The 13,072-nt window shown below is 44.8% G+C and overlaps 1 protein-coding gene across 2 annotated transcripts in view; it reads left to right on the top strand.

The window, feature by feature from the left end:
- Positions 1 to 13,072, top strand: part of CDS2 (CDP-diacylglycerol synthase 2) — a 44,668-nt gene that overhangs the window by 14,620 nt on the left and 16,976 nt on the right. For both annotated transcript variants that reach the window (XM_037886172.2, XM_037886174.1), the window contains exons 2-3: positions 10,166 to 10,308; positions 12,301 to 12,397. In XM_037886172.2, coding sequence (XP_037742100.1) covers positions 10,166 to 10,308; positions 12,301 to 12,397 — 240 coding nt within the window. The remainder of the gene's footprint in view (positions 1 to 10,165; positions 10,309 to 12,300; positions 12,398 to 13,072) is intronic.

Below are 13,072 nucleotides of genomic sequence, written 5' to 3' on the forward strand. Positions count from 1 at the left end.
TGTAGGTACCTGAGTTGACAGCTGGCCAGGGCACAATGGCTAACACTGCTTATGAAAAGCGCTTTGGGATAATTAATGACCACAATTGGTCAAGACCCAAGTTTTGCGTTTCATTTGACTAATTACGTAGGCCTTGATTTTGCAAGTCCTTCCACGTGTGAGTTGCTGCCTACACACCAATAATGTAAATTGGCGCCTTACTGAGTTGTTCCCAGTTCTTCAGTTGTCAGTGCTATTGACCCAAAGCCCGATTCTTTTTTGTAGCAATAGTTAGTATTTTCTGCGTCTGCTTCTTGTTGGATTCTTGCAAAAAGAATAATTGTCTCTTTCCATTTAGACGAGGTGAGTGCACAGATAAAAGGATTTCTTGAACTAGTACAAATCTAAGGCTGTTAATCGCTTGGGTCGGTTTTCCCATTTGGTGGTGAGGTTTTTGGCCTAGAAATACTGCCACTTGTTTCCATGACAACTGGGATCATGTCACAGATACTCAGGCAAATAGCTGATGCTCAGTGTCCATGTGGGGAAAGGCTGGACTAAACGTGCACGACTATTTAGTGATGCCCGCTTACCCGAGGAGTCCAAAAAGCCACAGTGGAAGAAGCTGGTATTTGTTCGACTCTTAATAATTGGTTTTACTTATTCCAGAACCCGTGTCAAATATCCGGGTTTATAACACGTACTAGTACAAACTGTGCTCTCAAAAAGTCTGGCAAGAACTCAGAGTTCAACCTGGAAAACAGAAGAGCAGGGCTCTTCAACCAAGAGATGATGCTAATAAGAGGGGACTGGATAGGAGGATGTAAAATAACATGATGGTTTGTGTGCTGCTGTGTATCCTTTTTGCTAAGGGAGGAGGCAGAGGCAGCCAGTGAAATTGAAAAACACATTCTAAAAAGGAGCTTGTAAACTCTTTGTAGCGAGGACAGTCGTCTTGTTCTGTTTGATCCAGGACGGGGGGCTCCTAGGCGCTACTCCAATAAAAAGTAATTGCTGATTTTACATACCCCACTTAACCTGTGGAACTTACTGCCTGTTGACGATCTTTCACCAGCCAAGGATTTGCTTGAAAAATAGCTATCAGTGGATGTTTGTTATTAGATGAATACAACAAGCGTTTAGTTCTCAGTTCCTACAGCACAGTTCAAGGCTCTTGTTCTCCCTTGCTGTTTACAAACTCGTTCTTTTACTTGCTATCGGAGTATTGAGGTTATGAGTTTAGTAAGGTTCAGACAGGAGTTAGGGATGTTTATATGGCAAGGAACGTCCACAGTTGGATGTAATAAGATTAATAGATTCCAAGGCCAGAAGGGACCATTATGATCGTCTAGTCTGACCTCCTGTATGACAAAGGTCATAGAACTTCCCCACAATAATTCCTAGAGATAAAAATATAAATGGAATAACCCCTTATCCTTCATGGGTTAGGAAGAAACTTCCTTTGTGCATAGGGTTATTTCTCTGAAGCTCGTCGCATTGGACACAGTTGGATTAGATGGACCTGTGTATCTGTGATTCGACTGAATTACTTCCAAGTTATAAAGGCTACAGTGAGAACTGATCAGTACCTGACTTGTATGATGAGAGCAAGGGATCGCTCAGACTAATGGCCTTGTATAAAAGGAAACGGGTCGTTGCACAACAGACTCAGCCGGTGGCACTCGTTGCTGGACGCGGTCATGCACCTGAATTTTTTCAAAGGCTGCATCATGTTATGATCCCTATTTGTGATTCCTCAAGAGAAGGGTAAGAACGCCCGATTGCTGCATTGAACTGCCAGCTCTTCCCGCCCTCCACAACCCTTCCTGGAGGCTAGGAGGGATGGTGGGGAATTATTTGTCAAAACGTTTTTCCACTGGAAGATGCTCTAAGAAGTCTCTAAGGTGTAACAAGTACTCCTTTTCTTTTTGTCGATACTGAAACTTTTTGCAGAAACATATCTATTTTGACAGTTTTCACTGGGCAGGGTTCTCAGATCCAGGATGGAATTTCTGCGGAGAGACACTCGCCCCAGAATAACCAATAGCCTAGAGGTTAAGGCACTCACTTGGCATGTCCAGAGCTCTGCTCTGAATCAGGTAAAGCTGGCACTTGTACAAGGGTTTCGTACGTCCCAGGGGAGTGCCCTAACCTATGGACTATTGGCTCTTCTGGGGTGGGTCTCATGCGTTTTTTTTCCATGAAAATTTTGGATCTTTTGAATGTGGAATGAAAACAAATGATGAAACTGCTTGTTTTGTTTTTGTGTGAAACAGAATTCTTGTTTTCCGGCCAGCCCTCGTGGCTGGGTGCCTCTTCGCCCTCCCCTAAAGAATTTGCAATTGGTCTCTGCTGGTGGCAGGGTATCAGGCTTTTTTTAGATCAGTGACCTAATCCGTCACGGTAAATCATGTGTCGCTACACAAATGTAACACTGCATGCATATTTCCCTCCCGTAGTCTTGCTAGAATGTTGAATGAAGTTAAAGGGACACATTTTTCTCTCCCCAGACTCGGTGAATGGCCTGATGGCCCATATACTCTGTCACTTGTACTCCACTCTGGTCATGCAAAGGAACCTTAAATATGTGTAGATAGAACTTACTCCCACTGCCACTTATGTAAAGTGCCCTTAATTGGGCTGTAAATGGTTTAAAAAAAAATCCAAATTTGGTTCTTTCAGACCTTTGTTTGACAAATGTATTTCCCCATCCCCTTCTGTACCCTCAACAATATTTTTTCAACTTGCAGAGCTCAACTGGTTTCAAACAAGGGGCACTATTTTTGTGGGCACAGCTACATCCTTTCCCTTTATCGTCATCAAATTTGCTCCTCCTCTGTCTTCCATCTGCAAGGAATTGGGGGCTCATTTTGTTAGAGGGGCTTGAAGTTATGCCTATAAAGAGCAGTAAAGTTTTTTGGAGGTGTGTAAACTTCAAACAAAGCCAAAACAGTTGCAATCTTTAATGACTATCTTTTCTGGTAAAGATAAGAGACTTGGTCACCGTGTAAATCTGATTCTTAAATAGAGAGGTGACAAACAAAAATGGTGAAGGGGGAAAAGTTGGGGGTGTGGGTGTGTGTGTGTGAGAGAGAGGTTTTTGAAGAGCGTTTGCAGTACAGGGAGACTGTAAACAGGTTTCCTGGTATCTGATGTGGTACGTGCAACTCTTGTGTGACTGAGCCTTTTCATGTAGAAACCCAGTGTTACGAGACGCAATGTCGTGTGCAAAATGGTTCAAAATCTGCTGCTTGTGCATCACTGATGGAATAAAATCTCGACTTAGGAGCAGTTAGAGAGAACCTTGCAGCTCTGCGGGGCTGATGTATTTATGCCATCGGCTCGTGGTCCTTATTACCCCAGGATGACCTGACGCCCAGGCTTGGTTTCAGGTTGAGGGTGGGCGATTTGAATTCTTACCCAGCTCCTGTCTTGTGTGAGCGATCGAGCAGAGCAGTCTCTGTAAATGCCCGACTGGTGTCTGCTTAGCAGCAGGGGGACGCCATGGCTGGGAAAAGATCAGACTAACAGTTTTCTGGTGCTAGCCTGAGATCAGAGGATCAAAGTACGCACTGCAAAGGCTCTGTCTGCCTCTGCTCCTGGGAGAGTTCTCCTCAGAGCTCCAATTTTAGAAATGTTTTCTTTGTGTGACCTCCCTTCTCTTCCCCCCCCCCCCCCCCCCCACACACTTTGTTTTACTTTTCAAAAAGGGCTTTGTGGAAGGAACTCAAACGATGAAAATGAAGGGAGGAGATTTATTTTTGAGCAGCTTCCCTGGAAGATGGCTTAACCTGCTACAAGCTCTTTGTTTTTTGGGTCTCCATGATCAGCTGGTTGAAGCGCAGCGAAGAGGCTGCGTGTAGGCTCACATTCAGGAAGGAATACGGTCAATTGCTGGAAAAGGGGATGAGGAGTCTGGGGTCTTGGGTATCGTTCCTGACTTTGACTCACTATATAAGCTAGCCTCTTAGCTTCTCTGGGCTTCAGTCTCCGCAACCATGGGAAGGAGATAAGACATCCACGGGGAATGTTTTAGAATCATAAACTCATCTTTGCGGAAGAGCAAAGTGTTATTACCCGCATTTTGTTGATCTTCCACAGCTGAAGAAACGTTTTCACAGCGGGGATGGTGGCAATTACAGGCCAATGAGCCTCACTGGGCAAACTGGTTGAAACCGTAGTAAAACCCTAAGACAATGAGACACGACAGAGGCCTATCAAATCATGAATGGTGTGAGGAAAAGTGAATAGGGAAGTGTTATTTACCCTTTGCCACGATACCAAAGCCAGGGGTCACCAGATGAAATAAATAAGCACCAGGTTTAATACAAACAAGATTTGTATTAAACCTGGTATTAAACCAGGTTTAATACAATGCACAGTTAACCTGTGGAACTCGTTTGCAGGGCATGTTGTGAAGGCCAAAAGCATAAATAGGTTCAAAAAAGAACTGGATAAGTTCACGGAGGATAGGTCCATCGGTGGCTATTTGCCAAGATGGTCAGATGCAACCCCAAGCTCGGGGCAACTCTAAACCTCTGGTGACCGGAGGCTGGGAGGGGAAGACACGGGGGGGAATCACTCCAACTGCCATGGTATGTACGCTGCCCATGAAGCTCGGGTACTGGCCAGTGTTGGGGATGGGAAACTGGGCTAGAAGAACCGCTGCTCTGACCCTGTATTGCAGTGCTTATGTAAAGGAACCAGTGAATGCAGAGAGTGATTTTGCTGTCGTGGAGTTGAATAGAAGGCTACTTGGAGCATCAATAGCCCAGAGCGATGCTCAGGAGAGCAGCTGGGGAACGAGGGATCTGACAGATGCGGAGAATGTAGCCTGAGTGAGGAGTTTGTAGTATTTTTAGGCCTCAGACTTCGCATATAGGCCAAATCCTTCAAGGCTCACTCTTCCAGGTAGTTACAATGAAGCCAGTGAGGCATTAAATGTTAAAGTCCCTCGCTAAGTTCAGAGCCCATTATGCTAGCTTCTGTACCCCCCAGTCGAAAGAGACACAAGACCAAGGGAAGGAGAAGAGGAGTAGAAGCATAGAAATGTAAGGCTGGAAGGGATCTCAAGAGGTATATTGTCCCTATTTTACAGATAGGGAACTGAAGCTCCGTGAGATTAAAGGAACTTGCACAAAGATTCAGGAAGGCTGGCTCATCTAGGAATTGAAAACCCATGTCTCCCGAATTCCAGTCCAGTGCCTCGCCCGCAAGAGCAGCACGCTTCTTGCAGAGCGAAGAGCAAGCAGGATCTTTTTAAACATAAAGACGTGATAGGAAACAAAAGATCCAGAGACAGAATAGTCAGGTGCTGGGTTCTCACATCTTGAATTGCTTTGATGAGCCTGTTACACAATAGTCTGTCTCGCAAGCATTAACAGAGAGCATAAATGGTACAAAGGGTATTAGTCTCCGTTAAATCTCTTGTGATTCCAAGCTCTAACAGATTACCTGTGTTTTTTACTAAAGAAAGTGAAGCCAACACTTTTACAGAATGCCCTTTGGGGGTGCCCAATTTGAAACGCTTTTTGGGATTGATTTTTTTTTTTATGCTTACGCTGACGCCAGTAGGAATTGCGCTTATTACCTCAGACGCATGTGGCTGGATTTTTTTTTTTTTTTTTAATTCGGTCACCTAAAAATTAACGCTTACAATCACAGGCCAATATCAATGGGCGTATCTTTCTACCTGCCATTCCTCTGTGTCTGTATCGTTTAACATCATCTGTGCTACTTGTAGGTTCTTTTGCTTGTGGTGACCAACCACCAAGATGTATTCATATCTGATGATAATCCTTTACCGAACTGTCTAAGGATCTGTCTGCTTTGTTTGCTGCCTTTCAAGAAAGTAATTGCAACACGTGAGGTTGTTACCATGGAAATTCCACAGCTGGATTAAGCAGACCAGACCACAGCACATCATCCACTGGCGAAACAGCATGTTATTTAGCACCCTGGTCAGCTGCTTTAAAAGGGTGTTTTGCTGAGGGATGGTTGCAATTTACATGAGGTATAAAAATAGTGGAAAATTACTGAGTCTCTTACCACCCTAATCCATGTTGTTAAGCATGATAATGTCCTATATGTAATCCTAGCTCCGTTTCAGAGAGAAATTAGCATGGGAGCAGTGCTGCTCTGACACTGTGGCTTTAAAAAGAAAACCTAATTTATGTTGTCTGTCAGCTTGACTGGTGAGTTTCCCAGCAGGGAAAATTCTTTTCTTCCAGTGCCTGTCAGGCTCAAATGGAACAGTCAACACACGCTGCAGAAATCATTCCTAATTTAGCAACGTACCTTCAGTGTCCCTTTAAGTTCAGGGTTCTGTTGACTGCCTTTTTTTGTACTCTCTTCTGGTAAGATCTGAGAACCAGGGGTGATCTGCATCTTGAAAAGTCAGGCCTGGGTATGCATATCATCGTTTGGAGCACCTTTCAGGAGCAATGAAGTGCTTTGTTCACAGGCAGCATGACTTCCCACATGCTGCTTTGCCCTCCGTGTCCTAACCCTGACTCGGAGGGAACACTCTGCTTCATTGGTGTCAGCCAGAGATTGTTGTGTGGGGGAACAGATGGCAAGATCCAGATGGAGAATTCTATGGAAATCTCCCATGCTGAGGACAGGAAAATGCAGAATGGCCACAATCTTGTATCCTGTTTTAAATAACCATCCACCAGTCTGGGTGGGAGTTGAACCTATACCGTTGAGACTGAAGATCATATTGCCTGAGCCATCCAGTCTGCCCTGTCTCTCTCTCCCTCCCACCCAGGCCCCCAAAATAAAGCGTAAAAGTGTTACATTGCATGTCTGTGGTGCATTTTCTCTTAGTCTCTGAGCACTTTGCAAACATTAAACCTCACCACCCCCTCGAAAGCATTTAAGAATTATTTCACGCGCTTTGCAAATGGGTGAAAACTGAAGCTCCTCGGGGCCAAGTCTCCTGCGTTAACCACAAAAGCTCAGTTCTTCAGTGCACAGCCTGCAAGCACAGGCTCTGTGTTTGAATGCACAATAAATAAAATACGGTAAGGTTAAGGTTTTACAGGTTAATGTGTTTGACGTCTATAGATCGGTGGTATTCATCTCAGCCTGATGTGGTTAGGTAGAGTAGCGGTTGCAGCATGGAAAGATCACATGCCATCTGGAGCGAAGTAGGCGAAGTGCCATCCTAAGTTTCAGGACTCATGAGTATCCATGCGGAAAAGGCCACTCTGGTTTAGTGCATCTGTGCGCTTCCGTCACTGGCACAAGAACAAAGCCGCCTATTGTTGTAAGGGGCACAGAGATTAGTTATCTTGCGATTCCCCGAATATTGCCATGTAGAGTTATAAATCAGCACTTTCCCAGAGGATACATGGGTGCTATACTTGAGCTACAGTGAAATGATTGTAATTTTTTCCCCCCCCGTGATCTCTTTCCAGAGCCTTCTCTCAAATAAAGATAACTTGGTCAGCCTAATCAGCGGGGGAAGGATTCAACACAAGTCCAGGTTTAGCATCCTTTCCCTGCGTGTCCAAAGCATTCTCAGTCCACCTGCGTTTTAGCTAGTGACCTCACAGCATGTGATGTCCTTGAACGATTTGGATACAGTAGAACTTCAGAGGCTGTTCGTAATTCTGAACAAAACGTTATGGCCGGTTCTTTCCAAAGTTTACAACTGAACATTGACTTAATACAGCTTTGAAACTTCACTGTGCAGAAGAAAAATGCTGCTTTTAACCATGTTAATTTAAATGAAACCAGCACAAACGGTTTGCTGACCATATCAGATCTTTTTTTCAACTTTCCCCCTTTTTTTTTAGTAGTTTACATTGAACACAGTACTGTACTGTGTTTGCTTTTTTTTTTGTCTCTCTCTGCTGGTGCCTGATGGCGTACTTCTGGTTCCCAATGAGGTGTCTGGTTGACTGCTCAGTTCGTAACTCTGGTGTTCGTAACGCTGAAGTTCTACTGTACTCGAAGACGCAAAGAATTAGTGGTTGCGTGCAGGCACGTATCTGATATAAGATTATTAATGGTATTTCAGTTGCTCCTGGAAGCTGAGAGGAGCCAGTGGACTTTACTTAGGATGAATAAAACCAAATTTTAAATGGTTAACTCTTTTTCTGCTGAATGCACCCCAAAACCGGTCCTGTTGGGTATTCAGCACATAAATCCAGATTTATTTCAAGTTCCTGTTTGCTTTTGCTATTCATTTTGGAATAAAGTCCAGAAGCAAGAACAATAAACTCTTCCCCCTCCCCCCCAAGGCTGGCTCTGAGCAAATCCGGTGTGGTATACAGTGCAACAGAGAGGTTTGGGAGTGTGGCTTTGTTCTGATTCCATAGGTCACTCACCCCAGGAAATGGTGTCGGTACATCGCCCCTCCCCACCCCCGTTGCAATGGATGGAAGTGGCTAAAAATACTGTTCTGACAGCCTGGTTGTCTTTGTCTGTAGGAATCTGGCTTGCGACCATAGCTACCTGATGTCTTAGGGCCAATATCCTTCCCTGCTTTCAGGGAGACTGAACAGGGCTCCTGCTTTTATTCCTATGGGATTTTATTAAACCAGATACACTTAAATGTATATTGGCCCAACCTCTAGTTTACTGGGGAGCTTCTCCTGGACCAGCTCTAGGCTGTCTCCTCTGGCAGAGCATCGGAACGTTGCAGGAGCCCAGGGAGATTAACTTTGACAAAGCTGACCGCGTTTGCTGACTTGGTTCCCTCCCTGCACTTCCTGAAAACGCACTCCTGTTTGGGAGTGTTAAAATAGCATATGTTGGGATCTGGGGGCTGACTTGAGACTTGGGCATGACTCACCACTTGACGCGGAAGTGTGGATGGTAGAGGTAAGGCTAAGATTTTGTCATGTGGGGGTTTTTTTAGTAAAAGTCACGGACAGGTCATGGGCAATAAACAAAAATTCACGGAAGCCGTGACCTGTCCCTGACTTTTACTAAAAATAACTGACAAAACAGGGAGGTTGGGTCCAGCACCCACCACTGCTGTGGCTTTGGGGGCCCCCCTGCTGCCCATGGGAGCCAGGAGCTGCAGGGGGGGCCCTGCTGAAGCAGAAAATGTCATGGAGGTCTCTCGTAGTCACAATTCTGGGACCTCCGTGACATAATCTTAGCCGTAATTATAGGCACGCCCTGCATAGTTGGGAATGTGGCTTAGTGATGAGTGAAACCCAGGCACGAAACTGCGCTGCTAACGGTCACTTACAGACGGCAAAATCTTCCTCTTTGCTGCTGTTTGATGTATAAAGGCCTGAAGAGAAGTAGTGTGGTCTAGTGACCAGGGTGCTGGACTGGGAGTCGGAAGGCCCGCCAGAATTCTGTTCCTGGTTCTGCAATTGTGCACGTCTCCTTTAGTCTTTGTTTCCCTTCCCACCCTGTCCATCTTGCCTGTTTTGAGATAAGCTCTTTTGGACGTGGACTGTTTCTTACTGTGTGTTTGAACAGCACCTGCCTTAATGGGGTTCTGCTCTTAGCTGGGCGTTGCACTCATACAGATAGGGTAGTGCATTGGGTACGTGTGTCCTGGATATCGGGTTGCTGCGGTGGCTTAAAGGGACAGTCAGGTTTAAATGATGAGACATTTTTCCTTGTGAACATTGTTTTTCTTTCTTGGTGTTTTAGGGGTTTCTTTGGCATTAATTTTAGCGCACATGAGTTAAGCCATTGCATAGAAATGTACAGAGAAAAACCTCCAAAAGCACAAGTCCTCCCCATCTTTCTGGAGACCTTTCACTCTAATTCTGTGCGTTACTGCTTACTCAGAGACCCATCTGGGGTTCCCGAACACCTTACGAACATGGCTCCTGACAAACTCATGTACCCATGACCTCCGGTGCATCATTCAGGCTTTAGAACAACTACAAAGTACCTTTGGTGATACAAAAAAGGACCTCTTCTCTTTGAAGTCCTTAGTAAAACTTCCATTGGCTTCAGTTGCAGGTGGTTCTGCCCCGTAGGTCCTGTCACTTAAGTGTTTGGCTCCCAAACAAGAACAGGATCAATTAAGTAAGCCAGTTTGTGCCCAGAATATCTTGCCATCTTTTCCTTTTAGCTACAGGCTGTGTTGAGAGGAAATAAGAGTGGAATGAGGGTGGAATGGCTTGATCTAGTGCATTTTTAAATGAAGATCAGAAGAACGGTCACCGGTATCTGATACATCTGTTTGCCTGTGTTTGTCCTGCAGGAGTCTGAGTCGGAAAACAAGCTGGATGGAGAGACCGCATCGGACAGTGAAAGCAAATCAGAGTTTGGAGGGGCCCCTCCTGCACCTACATCAGATGACACTCCCGAGGTCTTAAACAGGGCCCTCTCCAACCTATCCTCAAGGTAGCATTAAATAAAACTTCTCCATTGCTTCCGGGGCTCCCAGCATATTGGTGCACTTTCCCTTTTTACTAACCAGGGTGGATTTGATTTAAATCACTAGTCAGGAAGACTCGATTTAATCACAGATTTCTGCATAAAAGTGCTTTCTTGTTTGTTGTTATAACCTTAATACATATTCTTCACAACTCAGAGAGAGATGTAGGTTTCATTTTTAGAAGGTACACACTATGTACACTTTTAAACAGTGATTTATTTTGAAAACTTTTCAGATTAGTTTTACAGCTATATCCGAAAATGAATGATTGTTTGGTTATTTCATTTACCAAAGGTAATGGAAGCAGATATTTATGAAGTCATTGGGAGGTGAACTATCTCCAATTCAACAGGTTAATCATTAATATTTGGGGGATTTTCTTTCCGTCCTGTATTAGGAGGAGAGCATCACCAGACAGACATTTAAATTGTTTTATTTAACTAAAACAACAACATTAAGTATTTTTCAACAGCCAACGTATAATATTTTAACAAAACAAGCAAATGTTCCTCGCTTCTCACATTTATCTCCAGACTTCTTCTCGTTGTCCAGATCTATTCTGCCCCCCAACAACTTTCTCTTCATTGAACTTTTTGAAACTTTGCACTTTTAGAGAGAGGTAAGGGGTTGACTCTGTGTACACAAATTTGCAGAGGGACAGTAGAGTTGAGGTCTGTTATTTCTCGCCTCTATAGTATTTATTTATTTAAAAACATTTTTGCTGTTAACAAGCATGTTACCTCTGGAGACACAAGTCCACAGTCCGAGAACTGCAAAACGAAGCATCTCTGATGGTATCTTCTAGACTGAGCACTGAGTCCCATTGGGTAGATAGAAAGATTAACCTAAATAATCTATACAGAAGCCTGTGGAACCCCATAAGATTGGGTCCCTAATCCATGAACTATTGGAACTCATTAATAAAACTTTTCTTAAACATTACATGACTATATTGTCTCATACTATAGAATTAGAATTTATAATCCCTATTCCATGATGAGAGATCCTTGAGCTATAATATATCTTAATTACAACTAACTTTATATAAGTGTTGTTCTTCCTCAAAGCATTTTATCAAAAAAAATCCGATTTAAATACCCCCCTTCTTTTTTAAAAAATATATTTTTTTTTTTACTAACCCCACTATTTAACCAACCTAGACACGATGTTGTATACCATCAGTAGATGGTGACAGGAGCAACACACCTCATGGGTAACTGACCCCTCTGGAGGGACTGGCTTGGCTAAAATTGCTGTATTCTGTTCCTGCTCTCAGCCTGGGGAGAGAGCTTTGGGGCTGGCTGAGCGAGTTTGGTGTCGAGATTGCTTTTCTTTGGCAGAATTGTGGTACGGTCCTTTTATTCTGGCAGATTTAGAGGGTGATCTTTGAGAGGTTTTTTTTGCAGCATGGCCTAGTGGACTGAGGGGGAGTACTGGATGTTGGAGCTCCTGAGTTTGAACCTCAGTTCTGCCATTCCTGCGTGATCTGAGGCAACTCTTTATCTCCATTTCTGTATCTGTAGAATGGGCATAATACTCTTACAATACGAATTCAGACTAGGTAAGGCCCTGTATAACTATCTCTTCCTATTTACTCCCTGCTACCTTCGTCTGTCACTTTCTCACCGAAACGAATCTTCAGCACCTCCTGTGCTGTCCCCCAGCGCAGAACTCCCTTCCTGAGCTTACCCACACGGCCGCTGTGTCACCCTCTCTGCATTCCTCTCTGCACCAGAGCTGGGTGAATGGACTGGCGTGACATTGTCACCGCCCCTGAGCGAAGGATACGCTGCCGTTTCCTGCCTCTGCACCGCCCCTGAGCTAAGGATACGCTGCCGTTTCCTGCCTCCGCCTTTCACCAGGAGGCTGTGCAGAAGAGATAACAAGTGCATCTCTCCCAGCTTTCCTGCTCGATAGGCCCTTTGCCTAACGTTCACTTTTCTCTTCCTGTGATCTAGATGGAAGAACTGGTGGGTCAGAGGGATCCTCACTCTGGCAATGATTGCATTCTTCTTCATCATCATCTACCTGGGACCCATGGTTTTAATGATGATTGTAAGTGCTCTTTCAAAACCCTTCGTTAAATGGACCGTTATGGATGAACGGTTGTCAGGGACCTCGATGGCTGAGAAAGTTAATGAGTACGCAGAGCTTTGTGCCTCGAGGTTCCCAGTGCTAATTTGGTCCTGTTCGGTCATGGCCAAAAGCTGTCAAATGGCTGTTCTGCTCCGTGATCTGCAGGGAATAAGGTTCCTCGTCACAATTACTATTTAATTGGTGCCGTCTTGGTGGAATCCTCCTGTTTCCTTTATTGCTATCGCAGCCCAGGTGTGTGGGTGGAGAGCTGAACCTGGTTGTTTGTTCCTCTGCCATTGAGCACTCTCTGTGTGTATCATGTGTGCTTGCAGTGTGGCTCTCTCTCAGGGTTTAGAGCTGATACAGAGCGGGGATTTTCAGCTCAGGCTGTAGAGGGTGCATGCTTTTCGATCCGGAGATTCCAGGTCCAGTGCCCGCCGTGGGAAACCCATCCAGCAGCATCATTGCCTTTGTGAAGCCTGTCCCAACTCCAGTCTGGCTGTATCTCTGCTGGGCACGTTCCTTTCTCACGGTGGTCTTGAAGTGCCAGTCCTCTCGAGTGCCTGCGATGAACAGTGATGTTTGTTAGTGCCAGTGAAGGAGGGATTGTCTCCCCAGAACTGACCGGAACTCATGATAGAAAAACCCAGTGTT

This window comes from Chelonia mydas, chromosome 26 (assembly GCF_015237465.2).
Source record: "Chelonia mydas isolate rCheMyd1 chromosome 26, rCheMyd1.pri.v2, whole genome shotgun sequence".
Classification (NCBI taxonomy): Eukaryota; Metazoa; Chordata; order Testudines; family Cheloniidae; genus Chelonia; species Chelonia mydas.